General features: G+C 39.4%; 1 protein-coding gene across 4 annotated transcripts in view; it reads right to left on the bottom strand.

Moving 5' to 3' along the window:
* UNC79 (unc-79 homolog, NALCN channel complex subunit) overlaps window positions 1–18,226 on the bottom strand; it is a 263,893-nt gene that overhangs the window by 11,418 nt on the left and 234,249 nt on the right. For all 4 annotated transcript variants that reach the window (XM_047795599.1, XM_047795600.1, XM_047795601.1 and 1 more), the window contains 6 exons: window positions 16,168–16,245; window positions 10,915–11,004; window positions 8,683–8,858; window positions 7,594–7,780; window positions 5,902–6,099; window positions 3,470–3,547 (listed from right to left, as the gene is read on the bottom strand). In XM_047795599.1, the coding sequence (XP_047651555.1) occupies window positions 3,470–3,547; window positions 5,902–6,099; window positions 7,594–7,780; window positions 8,683–8,858; window positions 10,915–11,004; window positions 16,168–16,245 (807 nt within the window). The remainder of the gene's footprint in view (window positions 1–3,469; window positions 3,548–5,901; window positions 6,100–7,593; window positions 7,781–8,682; window positions 8,859–10,914; window positions 11,005–16,167; window positions 16,246–18,226) is intronic.

Below are 18,226 nucleotides of genomic sequence, written 5' to 3'. Positions count from 1 at the left end.
AAAAAAAAAATATCAAACCCATACAAATGTTTCCAGAAAATGGAAAGGAATACTTCCCAAATTACTCCATAAGGCCATCACTACCTTGATACCAAAACCAAAAATAGTTACTATAAGAAAACTACAGTCCAATATTCCTTATAAACACTGACGTGAAAATATTTTAAAGTGCTAACAAATAGAATTCAGCAGTATATAATAGAATAATACATCAAGATCAAATGCAGTTTGCCCCAGAATATAAGGTTAGTTTAACATTCAAAAAGCAATCCATGAAACTCACTCTGCTAAGAGTCAAAAAAAGAAAAATCAAATGACAATCTTAATAAACGTAGAAAAAGCATTTGACAAATCCTACATCTATTCCTGACAAAAATTCTTAGCAGACCAGGAATAGAAGAGATCCTAACTCAGTCTGACAAAGGGTAACTATGAAAAACTAACAGTTAACATTTACATTTATTTAAGGCTTTCTTCCTAAGATCAGGAACAAGACAAGGTTTCCAACTCTCATGCCTTCTATTCAACCTGTACTAGAGGATCTAGCCAGAGCAAGGGAATAAGAAAAAGACATAAAAAGTATAAAAATTCAAAAGAAAGAAAGAAAACTGCTTCTAATCACGCATGACATAATTGTCTACAAAGAAATTGATGAAATCTACAAGAAAGCTACTAGAATGAATGAATTTAATAGGTTGCCACGTATAAGATCAATAAAATCAGTTGTATTTCTAAATACAAGCAATGAAGTACCAAAAATTTAAATGTTAAAAACCATATTGTTTATAATACTATCAAATTATTATATATACTTTTTTTATTATATAAGTTCGACAAAATATGCTATCCTTGTATATGGAAAACTACCAATTATTGTTGAGAAAAGTTAATGAAGACATAAATAAATGGAGTGATTGATACATTGTCTTCACAGATTGGAAGACCCAATATTGTTAACATCTCAAGTCTCCTTAAAGTGATCTATATATTCCATGCAACCCAAATTTCCAGCAGGTGTTTTGTAGGAATTGATGAGTTGATTTTAAAATGTATCTAGAAATGCAAAGGACCTAGAAGAGCCACAAGTGTCTGAAATGGATGTAAACAATTGGAAGACTTATACTACGTGGTTTCAAGGCATATTAGAAAGCTATGGTAACCTAGACAACGTGGCACAAAGAGACAGATCAATAGAACTGAACTGAGTATCCAGAAATAGAATCACATACACATGCTCAATTGATTTTTGACAAAAGTGCAAAGGCAATTCAATGCATAGAATTTTTAACAAACAATCCTGGAATAAAAGGATATCCATAAAAATAAAAAGTACCACACACATACACAAAAGTTAACTCAAAGTGGATCAGAGTTATAAACGAACACCCAACAGAAGAAAACATGTATAATAACTAGAATAAAACACAAAGAAAACCATTTGTGATCATGGATTAGGCAAAGATTTTCTTAAATACAACACCAAAAGCATGATTCATAAAAGAAAAATTTGAGAGATGTTATTTCATCAATGTTAAGACCTTCTTCACTGTGTGTGCTCTTCACAACACACTAAGACAATGAAAACACAAACCACAGGAAAAAATATCTGTGAATCACATATCTGACGAGGAACTTGTATCTTAAAATTCAATAATAAAAAAACTTGGTTTTAAAAATGGGCACATAATTTTTAACAGATATTTCATCATGCAGATATATGGACAGCAAATAAGCACATGAAAAGATGTTGAACATCAAGTGTCCACAGGAAAATGCAATTTACAACCACAAGGAGACATCAGTACACAGTTCTTAGAATGACTACAATTAAAGATTAACTCCATAAAGTGTTGCCTAAGATGTGCAGGCACTGGAATGCATGCTGCCGGTGTGAATGCTAACAGGACACAATCGCTATGGAAGTTTGTTAACTTCTTGAAAAGTCATACACATATATGCCCCAGCAATTCCACTCACTAGTCATCCAACATACATGAAAGCCTATAACTACACAAAAACTTGTACATGAGTATCCCTAACAGCATTATTTGGAAGAGACTCAAACTTTCAGAAATAGCTTGGATGTCCATTAATTGATGAGCGGATAAACAAAATGAGATCTCCATATAATGGATACTACTCAGAAATAAAAAGAAATAATCTACTGATACATGCAACATGGATTAATCACAATATACTTATTCCGAGTGAAAAAAGGCAGAAAAAAGCACAACCACTGTATGAATCTATTCATGAAACTCTAGAAAATGCAAACTCATCTATTCTGCCAGAAAGCAGATCAGTGGGTGCCTGGGGATGAGGAAGTGGGATACAGGAAGTGGTGGAACAGAGACTAATAAATGTGGGTGGGGACTATATTCATTATCTCGACCATGGTGATGGTTTCAAGGGTATAATATATGTGAAGACATCAAATGGTACCTTTAAAATATGTGTAGTTTTACCATATATAAATTATATTTCAATAAAGCTGTAAAAAATAAAATCAAGTATGAGGATCCAGGTGTCAGTCGCATAGTTTCTCTCATGGTGGTGACTTGGGCTAGTGACTGTCCAGCAAGAAAAGTTACATCTATCCCATGTGAACCAACCACCTTGCAGTTTTCTGGTAACAGCCAAGTCTCCCCTAAAAATGTGCTGCTTTTCTTCAGCACTGTGTAAATTAACTTGACAAGTTACCTTTATTGAAGGGAGTCAGCCAAGGAGCGAAAAAGCAAGTTACAAAGTTCTAAACTGATGGTGGGCTAGGGTGGGGTGGGGGTGATGGCGGCCGAGATCACGGAATATAGAAGTGGAAGACAAGAAGGAGATGGGACAAGAAAAGGAAGGACAAAGAAGCAGTGAGATGCAGAGGTGGGATGATAGGAAGGAAAGAAAAAAAGAGGAGAAATAATAAGAGGAAGAGAGGGAGAAACCATGTTCTCCTTCACTCTTTTATCTTTTCATCACACTAGGATGTTTCTGATGTCCCCGCATAGATCGAAAAGGCTTCAACTACTTTCACACCCTGTACAATGATTTAGAACAGCAATATGAGAAACTAAATTTATCTTAAAGTACCAGCTACCAAGTCAAAAAATTACAGACTGTTTTCCTTGGTTTTCTGGATATCTTGCAAGGTAAGGTTCCACCAACCAATTTATATTATTCTAGGGTCATTTTCAGATCAACATTCCCTAGTGATATTTTAATTACTTTGTGTTGCGTGCAGTGATGGTGCCACATACTTAACCTAGCTAGAGTTGGCCACAGTGGTGGGGCAAGAGCAAAAATGACACAGTAACTATTTGGTGAAGGATTGTTAAATGAGCCCAAATCCTCCAGCCCCAACTTGGAATGTTGAAATTAAATCAGTTTTATGTTCCTCTTTAGAAGGTACATTCAAAATAAATCCACATTTGTGTTTAGAAGCAAGAAACGGTTCATAAAAATCATAAGATTTTCCTACCTTGACAAAAATTGTTGAATTGCATTCTTGCAATGCCTCCATTAAACTAATCACATGGAGACACACCATTTCTACCATCTGAAACAACAAACATGAAAATCAGGTCCACTCCCAGTGTTATGGAAACAGGGTGCAGCCACAGAGAACCCAGGCCCTATGCCCGTGAGGACTACCTGCACAATGACCTAGGGGACCGCAAGGAGTGGTGTTGATTCACCTCTAAAACTTCAACCAGAAACTGAATTTCATGAGGTTTTGCAAATGTCATGCCTTGCTCATCCAGCTCGGGGCTGCCAATGGAACTCAGGTATTGCCCTCGCTAGTCTGCACTGCACTGTGATTCACACCAGAGGATAAATGGCTTCTGTTTCCTTCATTTCCAATTTCAGAATTCTTAGGCTTAGGTACTTTTCTCCATCTTGATCCTTTCTCCACAGTTTATTCACTTAGAGTGACTGGTTAATTTATTGCACATCTGTTGTAAGCTTTGCTTGTTGTGGAACAAGGCAGCCATATTACGACAGTACAAAAACACAATAGAGGAGTTCCCCTCGTGACTCGGCAGTAATGAACCTGACTAGTATGTACGAGGATACAGGTTCGATCCCTGGCCTCACTCAGTAGGTTAAAGATCCTGTGTTGCCATAAGCTGTGGTATAGGTTGCAGACGTGGCTCAGATCCTGCATGGCTGTGGCTGTGGTATAAGCCGGCAGCTACAGCTCCGATTCAACCCCTGCCTAGCCTGGTAACTTCCATATGCCGCAGGTGCGGCCCTAAAATAAAGTAATAATAATACAATAGAAATGATATCCCTCATCAGAAATCCCTATGGCTGGATTTTAAACACTCCAGGGGGATTTTCCCAGATTGGTTTATGTGGTTTAAAAGAGTTTTCAGAATAAAATTAATTCAAATGTATTTGTAATATTATTTGTGCGAAATTCATCTGTAACAAATTCCTTTCTAACATTTGAATGTCAAGAGAGATTTGGAGGAGAAGTGTTTATGGTGTCAAAAACCTAGTGACAACAGAAGGAAACTTTGAAACTCTAGTTTAAATTTAAGGTCCCAGTTTCACTGTCTGTAAAAGAACAGAATAGAATACTTGATCTCTAGGTGCCTTTTTTATTCCCAGGCTCTTTGATCTAATAAATGTAATTATCTCTGCAGTGGTCAGAACTGTTCGCACACCCTAAAGTTTTGCACATAAGTCTCCTTTAAGTTGAATAAAAAACACCTCTGTCGCTATAAAACTGCCTTGTAACATCTAATTCTTTAAAGAAAAGAAAGTGCTTCACTAAAGGAAAAAATAGAATCCCCTTTCCAATTATAACTAAGAGAAAATATTTCTTAGATTAATAGTCCATCAATCACAAATCATTGCAGAATGCCTTTTGTGGCACTGCTGCATTTCTGGGCATACTGGACTCATTATTAGGGCATCTGCCAGGTCCCTTGCCCCTTACAGATAAGAATTCTACAGATGCAGACCCCATAACCAAGCCACCAGATGCTGCTTTCCCAGCTGAGCACCCTCCTCCAAAGCAGCAAACTGAACCAAAGGACTCCGTTGTAAATTCCTTCACGCACCCTCCAATCTTGACTCCAGAGGACTAATCCAAGCTTGTTCAATGAAGTAGCCTCATGTTAACCAAACCTCAGGTATTTACCAATGAGGTGAGCCATCCACATTAAAGCAGAACTGGAGCCTAGGTCCTCAGAGGGCAACTCAAACAAGTGAGACTCTTTTCAGGTTTTGAGCCTAAGTGGAATTAACACATATGATTGATCTGCTTTAAAAGATGACCTAATTGGCTATGTTTCTTCCAAATGGCCTTGACAGCCAAAAATAAGTCTTCCCTCCTCACTCTCTGACTTCATAGTACAAGACAGTTCTTCTTCTTTTTTTTTTTTTTTGCTTTTTTCGGGGGTTGCATCTGCGGCATATGGAAGCTCCCAGGCCAGGGATCAAACTGGAGCTGCAGCTGCTGGCCTATGCCACAACCACAGCAACATCAACCACAGTGGGATCTGTACTGCAGCTCATGGCAAGGCCAGATCCTTAACCCACTGCACAAGGCCAGGGATCGAACCTACGTCCTCATAGATCCTATTCGGGTTTGTTTCCACTGAGGCAAATGGGAACTCCCAAGACAATTCTTAAAGATACAAGCTCATATATACACTTTCTTTGGCCTTAGACAGAGAAAACAAAAATTGTTTTGACTGAATTAATTGCTCGCTTTGTTTTTCATCAAAGGTATTATGCAGGTAGAACATCCAGTTTATAAAATAAAAATTCGCCAATCCATGTATATGCTACTACAACTGAGGTCTTTAAAAAAAAAAAAAAACTCCTAACATGAGGACTGAGCATAGTTTACACACTGTAAGAGACTATCCAAGAAGGTAAACTCATCTGTGAACTCACCACTTTGTTATGGGCCATCAGCTGAAGGATGCTAGGTGTCACCCTACTCCAAAACTCTAATGCGGTCAGGATCGCTGTGAAGCTGAATTCATTCTGACTTTGGACATTTGTAGCTACGGCACTTTGTTCGCAGTATACAGTCCAGAGCTGAGCAAAGATAAATGCGTGGAAAAGAGAACACATGTGCAGCACAGAGGTCTGAAAAGGAAGAAAACAGGGAGCTGTTACATTCTAATGGGGCCACAGTGCTCCAGGGAGCCCTCCCCACTCGGCGTTGGCCTTCCCAGGAGCACAGCCAGAGTACATGTAATTCAAGAGGCTGAGGCTGGAGGAGTCATCTCCAAGTTACAAGCTTGTGATTCATCACCTTCAAACGGGCTGCTCTTCACTCAGTGGGAGTGCGCTCAGAGACCAAGCATCTTTTCAGAGAGAAGGCACCTGAGTGTGCAGAATAAATCTACCCAGCCTCTTCCCCTTCAGTGAAACTGACATTCCTATCCCTAAACAACATGAGGCAGAACAATCATGCTCCCATTTTAGGGTGTTTGCTCTTCTGTAACATGGGGATAATAGCACCCTCTTCGAAGAGTTGTAGTTTGGAGTAAATGAGATGACACAGTTGAATGCAGTGCCCAGCACTTAATACTGAGGCGACCACTAGGAGTAGTGACAACAGCAGTAGCAGCAGGAAAGGCAGTATTCCTAACTAGCGGTGAGTTCTGAGGGGGTGAGCACCTGCCATGCCCTAGACACTGTGCTCAAGACTTCTCATAGATCACCTCCATAATTCTCAAACAAACTCATCTATTTTACAGATGAAAAACTGGAGCTCAGAGAAGTTAAGTAACTTTCTCAATGTTGCAGAATTACAAAGTACCATCATTAGGAATCAAACACAGATTGGGTTGAAACGTTAGCAACTGATGGCCTAATTCCTTTTGCAAACACCATTCAGGTCATTTGGATGGCTGCTCTATTTTACTGCAGAATAAATTTATTACAGGTCAGTTTGCCCAGGCCTAAATCCCACCTGTCCCCAAATCCACCCTGACCTCCTAGAATTTGCCTAAGCTCTGGGAAGGAATCTTGGCTCCTCATAGCTGCTTAGTACCAATGTGTCTAGTTTGCTTGCATAGGCTCACAATTGATGCCTGCCTTGGGTTTACTTTATTTCCTTAAGCACAGCCATCTGTCTCTATAATTTATAAGTTCTTCTGTGTAGGTGATTCCGACATATAATTTAGTGAGTTCCCAACTGGCCTTATTTTCACTTTGTATCTTCATATATCTCCAGAGATTTGAGTTGAAAAGACAGTGCATGAAAAATTAGAGTATAAATTTTCCTCCACTTCATATTTGGTTCTAAAAACTGATCACAGAATTTTTATTACATTTCCAGCCTTTTATTTCTCCTCATTATTTTGAGACAGAAAAGCCTAGGAAGCTAACTCTTCCGTGCCTCCCTAATTTATCTTCATAAAAGTAAACCAAAAAACAATTTAGGGGGAAGAAAAGACAGTCTGGGAATTTAAACAACTTTCAATAAGGCATTAGCACAAAGCTGCTTTTGTAACATCCACAGGAGGGCAAGTGATAAGATGCATTTTCTTCTCAGAAGAAACATAATTGGCTGATAAGGGTTTCCATTAGCAATTTGATGCATATGGCTTTAATCTTGCAGAAATCACTTACCTTTGATTGCTCTGGAAATCCAATCAGGATGACAATAAGATGGTCTGCAATATGGGAACCTGCATCCAGAGGTATGGGCAGACACAGAGAGGAGGTATTGGGGCACACCGCGTTATGGGTGAGGGAACCCAGGAGCAGCCAGGACAACAGACGGATGTGGGAGACACACTCGATGAATTCTTTCGGTCTATTAGGGAGGAAGGAAGTGTCAGAGATGTTTCTGCGTTTTCTGTTTCTAAGCTCAACAAATGCATGGTGATGGGAGGGCTTGAAAGTGTGGTCTGGTAGGCACTTACATACAATAAAACACCAAAGCAACAAAGTGCCCACAAAACGAGAAATCTGTTTTCCTTGTTTCCCCCTCTAATCCTGGATCTGAGCTTCTTGGGCAAAGCGCAGCCTTTGGTGACACAGGATTAAATATGCTTCCACAAACCTGGCTGCCTTTCTGACTAGCTTCTCTTTCTAAACTCCTTCCTCTCTTCTCATTAGAAAGCTCTCAGAGATCACCACCAGCAAGGAAGGAATAGAAGAGGAGATAAAATACACAGCTACTCATTATCCTGTTCTCCAATGATTTTCTCCCCCTGCCCCCCTCACCTGCACCCCCCAACCCTGCTCCAACTCTTTCCTCTAGTCAGGAAGCTGCCCGTGCAAGACCGTCAAAGCTGCTCCGAGTCCCCAAATAGATCAGGGGCCTGCACCTCCTTACACTCTCTTTCATCTCTGATGTAGATTCTGTTCAAGCTGCCACCTAAGCTCCTTGAAGGCAGAGGCTCTGTAAGTGCTCAATAAATACCTCTTGATTTACTTTACTAGTTGAAGAATTAAAGGGATAGTTCTAAGCTCCAAGTTTTCATCATCGATCAGGATGACTGAGGTTTTTGCACAAGGGCAAGTTTTACTGGCAGCATGAAGCACTCGTGTTCAAAAATGCTGCCAGGTCAGCAAGCATGGAGATGGGTTTCAATTCCCATCTTCCCAAACAACCATAATCCACTCCTGCAGATCTTCAAGACATTCATTCACTAGCTCTTGCTGAGCCCCGGGGCATTTCCTGCGTCAGAGCCAGAATAATTAGGGCCTTACCCTTGTTGCATTGCAGAAGGGGGGTGATAGAGCCAAGGCAGATAGCGAATCACAGCTTTGTTATCTCTGTGGTTGCCCCGTGAGATTTCCATGGCTGCAATCTGAGCCAGCCCGACTTTGAGATGTCCACCAAATGTATCTTCATGAAGAGGCTGGGAACATGTCTTCATGTGGCTCTACAAAACCAAGTGGTATTTTGTGACTTTGTCAGAGTACCTAGGGACATTCCAGGCCACTCTTTAAAAAGATCAGGTTGTCTTTTCCACACCTTCTATCACCACTCCCAAGCATAAAACCCATTTAAACTTCTTCAGGGGCTTCCCACTATTCTTAGCATATAGGGAAAAAAATTCCTTAGCATGCCCTGAACAACCTGGGATGATCTAGATACTGAAGATCTCTGCCTCTTCTTACCTGTTCATCCTTGTGGTTCCAGCTACACTGGCTCTGTGTTGCCTTGCATGACTGGCCTTCACTCAGGTTGTTCTCTCTGCCCAAAATACTCTTTCTGCCTCTCTTCACCTAATTAACCCTATGCACTGTTCAGATTTTAGCTCAAGTGTCACCTCCTCTGGAAAGCCTTCCTTGATTTCCTCCAGGCGGCTTCCTAACCTCCCTGGCTAGGTATTATCACCTTATCAGAAGCTCTTATGCCACTGTCTATCCCTTCTTCTTGGCAAATGTGAACATCACAATTCTACTTTAGTTTGTACGAAATTTTCATTAAAATTGACCTCCACTGCCAGACTATAAGTTAAATGAGGGCAGCCACTGTGTCTGTTTTTGCTCATCATCAGATCCTTAAATGCCTAGGACAGTGTCAGGTATGTTATTAGTGCTCGGTACATATTGATTGAATTAATTCAGAAAAATTGCATTGCTCAGTGTAGCTTAGTGGAAAGAGCACCGAAGTGTGAGTTGAGATCTAGGTTCTAGACTCAGTTCTGTCCTAGTTAGTCACATGGCCTTAGATAAGCCACTTGCCACTTGACCTTTCTGATCTGTTTTCTAATATGTAAAATCAGAGGGTTGGATTATCTCAGCAATCCAAACTTTTGGTCATCATGGATCTTTATTACTTTTCTCTGTATTTTGAAAGTGGCTATAAAACTGCTTATACACCAAAGTCATTTCAGTGCAGGAGACCAGGCTCAGCAATTAGTCATGCACGTGTGAGAGAACACTAGGAAAGCTGACTCAGAAACGCTGGAGTTAGGTATCATGAGAAACCATCAGTTTAAATTGTGATCCACTTTCCACCTAGCACTTGCAAATCTATCCCCATCCCAAGAAACACCCGGATCACCTGGGCAGACTCTGGACAGAGTTGGGTGCTAAAGAGTTTTTCCTTTTTTTTTTTTTAGGTGATGAACTTCTGCAAAGACTAGGTCCTATTTATCAAAAAGCCACAAGTAGCGCCAGGTTGCAGTCTGGCTGCTTTTCGGGCCATGTTTGGATCCTCTTTTGCCCTTTGTCCTGGGCCTTCCTCAACAATCTTTAAGCTCCCTAGTTGACTCAGGGCAGGGAAGCTAACTTGCTCACGAATTCATTCCACCCCGAGAAATAAGCAATAACCTCAACAACCTCTGGGATTCTGTCCATATGCAAATTCAATGTTGTTTTGTCTTTAATTATTTTCTTGAAGGAGATAGCTTTGATGCAGATAAAAACCATAAACAAACTATGTTTGCATAACATGTACAGATTTCATACACACGAAAGTTTACAAAAGTCTCTTCCCATGCATTATTTTACATCGAACCTTGTAATGTCAGCAAAGGTAAATTTATTTAGGTAGGTTCATTAGACTTATTTCGCAAATGAGGAAACTGAGACTCAGGGCAGTTAAATGATGCTAAGTCACACAGTGAAAGGAGAATGGATTGGGGGTTACTACAGTCTTAGGTCACCCCTGACTCTACCACTTAGCAGCAGTGTGATCTTGAGCAGATGACTGTACCACCTCGGGCCTAATGTCTCTCTATGTTTGTAAAATGGGACTATTTTACCAGAGAGGCATTGTCAGAATTGAATAAGCAGCACAAGTAAAGGTAAGCACAGAGCTGACGATGTGTAAATCTCCTTTCCCTCTTTGCAGAGGCAGAACTCAAGTCCCAAGGCTCCCAGGACATGGGCTCTTGGGGCTCCAGGTAACGAGAAGTTCCCTTTCAGCCTGCTTAATTCTCCAAGGAGGTCTCTGTTTGGCTAACGTGAGAGGGGAGGTGCTCTTACCTTGAGTTTGGTCAGCGTGTGCATGTCTGCCATGAAATCCAGCACTTCGTTGATGTACTGTCGCACACACTCCATCGCCGCCGTCCCGCACTGCAACACAAGCACACTGCTGGGTGCACGCTCTGAGTCACAGCCAGCATTTGCGCCCTGACTGCGGTGATTGTCTCGCTCTGATTTCACGCTGTTTACTAATGAGTTGTTTCATTTTCTAGGTTTCTGACTCACTCCATTACTCTCAGCATAGTCTGGGATTGTCTGCCCCCAGTTTGAACAAAAATGGATAAGAGGTGCGTGGTGGAGAACAAAGAAACAGGCATGGCCTGTGGGAGATAGGCTTTCTTCCCCTGGATGATTGAACTGATTGTTGTTTGCTTGGTTTTAACCTGGTTGGTACACAGAGATTTAGCCTATACAAAGCCATTAGTATCCGTCTTTATGACATGAATCACCTTAAGACAACCGTAACACTTTACCACTCCAGGGAATCTTAGGTACACAGAAAATATGTGCCACCAAATTCTACCACCATAATCTTAGGTAGCTTTATCAAAGAAAGTATGTAAACAAATATTGTGTTTTCTGAAAGAGTAAAAAATCCTTGTATTCAAGGGCTTACAACTTAACTTCTCGTACATAGTCAGTACACTATTAAATAGATAAATGTATTATTGTTGATTATTGCTGGGGTAATTAAAGAAAAAAAAATGAAAAGGGCATTTCCCCCACATACTAGTAGCATGTTTGAGCAGTTTTAAAGCATAAAAGAAGCATCCTTGTGTTTCAGTTATTAAGTGGAATAAACCTGCTCCCTCAGGCAATGCCATGAATTCAGGATTATAAGCAAAGAAAAGGAAAACAGACAGACAGGCTGCTACATCAAAGCTGTATGACGGAACCCATACATAAAACTGGAAATAACATGGCTCAAAAGCAGGCCCTCTTTGAGGCCATCTGAATACTATGCTAAGGCCTTTCTTAGCTTTCTTTAGGAAAATCTGGAACATTATATTTAACTAGCTCGCCCAGTGGCTCTCATTTTCCCATATTCATGTAAATCTGCACAGCACTGAACTACATCGCCTCCTATCTCTTCTAGAATGTTACGCCTGTCAGTTCCTCTGACAGGATAACAAACAGTAAAATAAGGTCATTGGCAGTTCTGTCAGAGTGTTTTCCAAGCATTTCATATGTTCTAAGGTTTGCTCCTTTTAATTTAAATCAAGTGAAGGAATTATAAAAGGTTATTGTGTTCCTGCTTTGGGAATATTAATCCTTTAGTGCAAGAGAGGATTTCCCCCCGGATTTATTCCATTTTCTCTGACCTTTCACACGTCATGCAAATAAGAGCATATACTCTGCTCTTGAATTTCTTGAAAGGGATTTGTTTCTTTCATAGGCAATATTTTATACCATTTCAACTAGGCAAATGTCACAGAAAATAATTACTTGGAGCATTATTCAGTATTTGTCTTTTAAGTTTGAATTTCAAAAAACGAGAGGAAAAAACTTACTATTATCAGTTACTTTTGCTTTAGAGACAGTAACTACATCTAATAAAAGCCTTAAAGTACACTTTATAGTCAGGGTAACCTCGGTGAGTCATCTACACTTATAAAGCAAAGCATACAACTGCCAATCCCCCTGGCTTTTTTTACTTTGCAAGCATAAGTATAACCTTAGTGTATTATTAAAAAACAACAACAACAACAACTGAGTTAAGCTCAAATTATTTCAAAAGACCTATATTTGTATTTCAATGGGAAAACTGATTAAGGAATTAAAAATATAAACCTTAAAAACAAGAATTGAAGTGACTCATATCCAGTTCTTTCTCAAAACTTGTATCTGATTTTAAAGTTACATTTCTTAAATTATTAAGATCTCACTTGCTCAGTGTAGACAACTTAGAAAATACTAATTAGTAAAAAGAAAAGAAAAATCACTATAACTTTTTTTTGTCTTTTTGCCTTTTCTTGAGCCACTCCCTCGACACATGGAGGTTCCCAGGCTAGGGGTCTAATCGGAGCTTTAGCCACCGGCCTACACCAGAACCACAGCAACTCGGGATCCGAGCCGCATCTGCAACCTACACCACAGCTCACAGCAACGCCGGATCCTTAACCCACTGAGCGAGGCCAGGGATCGAACCCGCAACCTCATGGTTCCTAGTCAGATTCGTTAACCACTGTGTCACAATGGGAACTCTAAAAAAAATCACTATAATCTTAATTCCTGCTCTCCACCTCTGAGACAGCCCCTGTTAATAGCTCCTTCCAAACATTTTTGAATGCATATAACATACATACATACACAATGTTTTATAAGATTGAGAATTTTTTCTAACATGCTTTCTAATTAAATCCATCATAAGCATTTTCCAATTAATTAAATGTTCTTTGAAAACTTGATTTGGTCCAACTAATAGTCTATCTTATAGATACAGCTTTTATTTATTTATTTATTTACTTTACCTTATTTTATTTAAATAGTACCCTAATGTTGCACACTAATTTTGTTTCCATAGTTTTGCTATTTTAAATGTTGCTTCAAGAAATATACTTATATACTTACAGATAGTTCTTTATGCACTTAGAGACAATTCTGTATTTACTTTCTCAAACATATTCTTAGAAGTAGACAAAATGCTCATCAGCAAGACTGACCACCACCAGTAGCTCATAAGGACACCTGTTTCAACTTTATCATCAATAAGTTTCATTGTTTAGAGAAACCTACTGGTTTCTAACTGATTTTAATTTTTATATTTTAAAATATTTTTATATTTTATATTAATTTGCAGTCCATTGATTGCTAGTAAGGGTAAAAGGTTTATTTTGAATGGCTTACTGGTCATTGGAAAGGGTTCCATATGTAGATCTATAACTGTCTGCTGCTATTTTGTAGTTTTTGGAATATTTGTCTTTTACTTGTTGATTTAGATAAACTTTTACTTATTTAGGATATTATTTTTTAGCTGTCTCATAGGTAGCAAATATTGAGTTTTAAGGAATTAAATAAGGAAACCAAGAAATGTTGGGTGCAGACTGTCTAGCTACCCACAGAACCATTTCTTTTCTTCCCTAGGATGCAACTAGACCGAATTTCCCATCCTCTTTGCACTTAGGTGTGGCCATGTGACTGAGTTTTAGCCAATGGAATTCAAGGAGAATATGTACCACTTTCAGACCTGCCCCATGAAAACTTCCATGGATTATGTTCTCTTCCCTCTTCCTAACCTCCAGATGACTGCAGAGGCGTGCACGTGACAGAATAAACCTGACCTCTGAGAGTTCATGTAGAAGCCCTCCTCCCTTTGCTAATCAGGACATCTGTTCAAACTTCTCATGAGTAAACAAACTTTTTTTAGCTAAGTCTCTGAGAACTAGTATTTTATGTCATAGTATCTCACATTACCCTACTACCAAGAACCCTTAAAAAAAAGGGGTATCGTAATTCTACTTCCAGAAATCTATTGTAAACAAATAGTCTAAACTATAAACATAGATTTAAGCACAAAGATATTTATTACATATTAGTTACAACTGCAGAATACTGAAAATAGCTAAAATATCCAACAATAAGTAGTCTTCATTAACGATTTTTTACTTTTAGTTATATTTTTTTATTGACATGGACTTGACATATAACTGTGTAAATTGAAGGTGTACATGTTAATTTTACATATTTATATATTGTAATACGATTGCCACTGTAGCAATAATTAGCACCTACATCACATTACATAATTATCCTTTCTTTTTAGTAGTTGCAATAATACTGTCTCCACTCACTGTGCTTACTATGCACAATACCTCTAGGCCTTATTTACGGCTTAAGTTTGTACCCTTAAACCTGTCCTGTTGCCCCATCTCCATTAAAATTGTTTTTAATAGTTAATGTATACTCGGCACTTCCTGTATGTTTAGCATCACGGTAATCTGTTTTACGGGCATTATCTCATCCAACCCTAACCTAGAACTTAGGCCCTATTATATCCCATTCTACAGATAATACAAATCAAAGAATCATGAATTAAATAACTTTCCTGCTCACACAGCTAGCAAATGCCAGGCCTCAAACTCTGGTGTGAATCAAAACCCATATTGCTAACCACTACCATATGGTGCATTCACATGAGATAATGTCACTTGGGGGAAATGCTTATGAAATATGAAGCCAAAGCTGCATCTACCTTATGGTTTTGACTGTGTTTAAACAAATATACATAGAAAAAGAAGAAAGAAAATACATTAATATGTTAGCAGTAAAATTATCTCTGGGTAGAATGATTACTATTTTTCCTCTCTCATAATATTTCTCCACATCAAAAAAAAAAAAAAAGAAGTAATGCATAGTATGCTGTGGGTAAAACTGGTGTACTTATAGATACAAATTAATAAAACCTTCTTGGAAAACAACATGGAAATATGTACTCTGAAGATTTTCCTGCTCACTTGGAATGTAACCCAAGGATACCATTCAAAATAAACATGAAGAGAAACTTTTTATGTATGCTATTTACTATGCTATTCTATACTAGCAAAGAAACTAGAAAATACATAAATTTCCAACAATATGGGAAAAAGCAGATTAGGATAATGAATAGATCAAAACATAGAAAAAATTTCTAAATACAGTTCTTATTTTAGGACAGAAGGATCGTAAGTGATCTTTTTTCCTTATTACATTTTTTCTCTCTTGAAAATCTGAATAATTTTTTCCATTAACAATACATCTCTAAGGTTTCTTAGTTTGTAGCAATAACCTGGCTATCACTAAGTTACTGTAGTTTCTCATATTCAAGCCTATCTATGAGAATCTTAACAGATTTTACCAAATGGCTTCAGTGGGTGATAACAGCAGAAGTTTTCTAAATTTTCAGAGGAAATAGTATAAAGGAAAATAAGGTATTACAATGCGTACTTCTTTCTGGCAGTCAAACTGGTTAACGGAAGTCAATATTAGAAAACTGATTCTGGAAAAATTGAATTTTAATCAAATCTATTCTGCACGACTGGTAGTTTCTTACTTCTCCTTCACTGGCTGCTTCAACTTTATGCACGTTTCTTGGAATTGAATGTTTCCAGGATAGAGATTAATTTAAAATTTCACTAGTGCTCCTTTAAACAAGATGTTAATATGTTTTCAATTTCACAGTGTTCGTTCTATGAAAAGGGAACCAGGACACAGGCCAAAAATACCTCTTTGCTAAATGAGGAGATAGAAAATGTAGATAATTCAGTCAGGACTTACTCCAGGTACGGAGGCAATCATCTGCTTGCTGAGGATTGTTGACTCAGCTAGTTTGGTTCCAGCATCTGCACAAATAAACTGATAAGAAATTGAAAGGTTAGTTATTTTTAAGAGCACTTGGACGGTAGTAAGTAATTTGTAATTGTATTAAACTTGGCTTAAATTCATTAGTGTTTATTTTGGTGACAATCTGCCCTGGATATAGGAGACTGGTAGTCATGAAAGTTCATGCCTATCAGAAATTGAGAAGTGTAGTTCTGCGATTAACACACATATTCTTACTTTATCCAGACTGCTGAGTGGCACTGAAATGGTACATTCAGTCAAGGGAGAAAAGAAAGATTTATTCTGAAGTCATACTGTTTATTCTTTAGCACTTATTGACAGTCACTGAATTTTCAGGTATTTTCTGGGCTTTCATCATTATAGCGTACATGTAAAATGAAAACAGAAAGACAATCAAGGAGTTCCCATCGTGGCTCAGTGAAAATGAATCTAACTAGCATCCATGAGGATGCAGGTTCCACCCCTGGCCTTGCTCAGTGAGTTAAGGATCCCGAGTTGGCCGTGAGCTGTGGTGTAGGTTGCAGACGCAGCTTGGATCCCTCGTTGTTGTGGTGTAGGCCTGCAGCTACACCTCTGATTCAACTCCTGGCCTGGGAACCTCCGTATGCTGCAGGTGCAGCCCTAAAAAGACAAAAAGAAAGAAGGAAGTTAAGGAAGGAAGGAGGGAAGGAAGGAAGGAAGGAAGGAAGGAAGGAAGGAAGGAAGGAAGGAAGGAAGGAAGGAAAGAAAGAAGAAAGAAAGAAAAAGAAAGAAGAAGAAGAAAGAAAGAAGAAAGAAAGAAGAAAGAAAGAAAGAAAGAAAGAAAGAGAAGAGGAAGGAAGGAAGGAAGGAAGGAAGGAAGGAAAACAATCAAGCTCAGAGTGAGTGATCTCCAAGTTTCTTCCCCTCGAAGGCCCCTCAACATCTGGTCTTTCTCCTCCCGCCATTCACGCCTTCCTCTGTACTGATAACCACCCCCACTCCTGCTCTGTGTCCCCACAGGACTTTCCACCCACTTCCATTGCGATGTCATCATTAGGTTGCAGTGATCTGAGTCTATTTCTCAACCTGCTATAAGCTCTCTGAGTCCACAGGCTTGGTGCACCTCAGCCCCAGCACTAGCTTCATGCCTGACCTCTCAGATGGTCTCAATGAGAGTTTGTGAAATGAGATGATTAATCAAATGTGACTTGAGATCATAAAGAGGACGGATTTGCCAGATTACAAGTTCGTTTGCTTCATTACAGATTTTTACAGGTGTTTCCCACTTAAGGCAACCCCCAACTACCTACTAATGGTTTTAGGGAAAAAGTAAAACATGAAGTCTGTAGAGTTTGTGAAGATCAATTAGTTCCTGGTTAGTTTCTCGTTCCTGGGCTCTGGCCCCCAAGACTTTGAGGTCCAAAGCTGCTATGATGCAGAGCTCGGAGGCTCTAAAAGAAGCTTTGACACTGATAGCTCTTCCTTCTAATTCATTTCACTCTCATACTGGAGCGTGTACAGAAACACTAGGCAGGTCAGCCAGGCAGGCATGGTCCCTGTCACACTGGGCAGAAGCAGTGGGTTGGAGCAGCAGAGAAATTTCAAGGAGGCCTGACGAGGGACAAAACCCTGCGTACTGCCAGGGCAGCGGGAGACAGGCATCTCCGCGGCAGATTTGGGCCAATAGGGCGGAGGGTCAGGAGCCAGGAGACGTCTAAATCAGGGCCACCAGCGTGGGAGAGGTGGTCCTCCATGAAAGGTATTTCAGCACAGGGAACCGAGCAGGAGGTGAGAGGGCGGCGGGCAGAGCTGTCCCTGAAAGCTGCACGGCAGGAGCGGACACCATCTTCATGCTGACACTCTATCGTTCCCATTTGCTTCGCATACGGTTACAGAAAGCCAAAGAATCTACTTGGCTATTAACGCTGGAGACCAGCTAGTACACCACTTCTAAGGAATGCCTAAAACTTTCTTTTATTTTATTCAGGAATGCTTATGCCTGCTCTCCTAACTTGGACTTATCTCTAACAGA

The sequence above is a fragment of the Phacochoerus africanus genome, chromosome 9 (genome assembly GCF_016906955.1).
Source record: "Phacochoerus africanus isolate WHEZ1 chromosome 9, ROS_Pafr_v1, whole genome shotgun sequence".
Lineage (NCBI taxonomy): Eukaryota > Metazoa > Chordata > Mammalia > Artiodactyla > Suidae > Phacochoerus > Phacochoerus africanus.
Note: the sequence above shows the minus strand (reverse complement) of the source record. Positions and strands in the feature narration are given on the sequence as shown.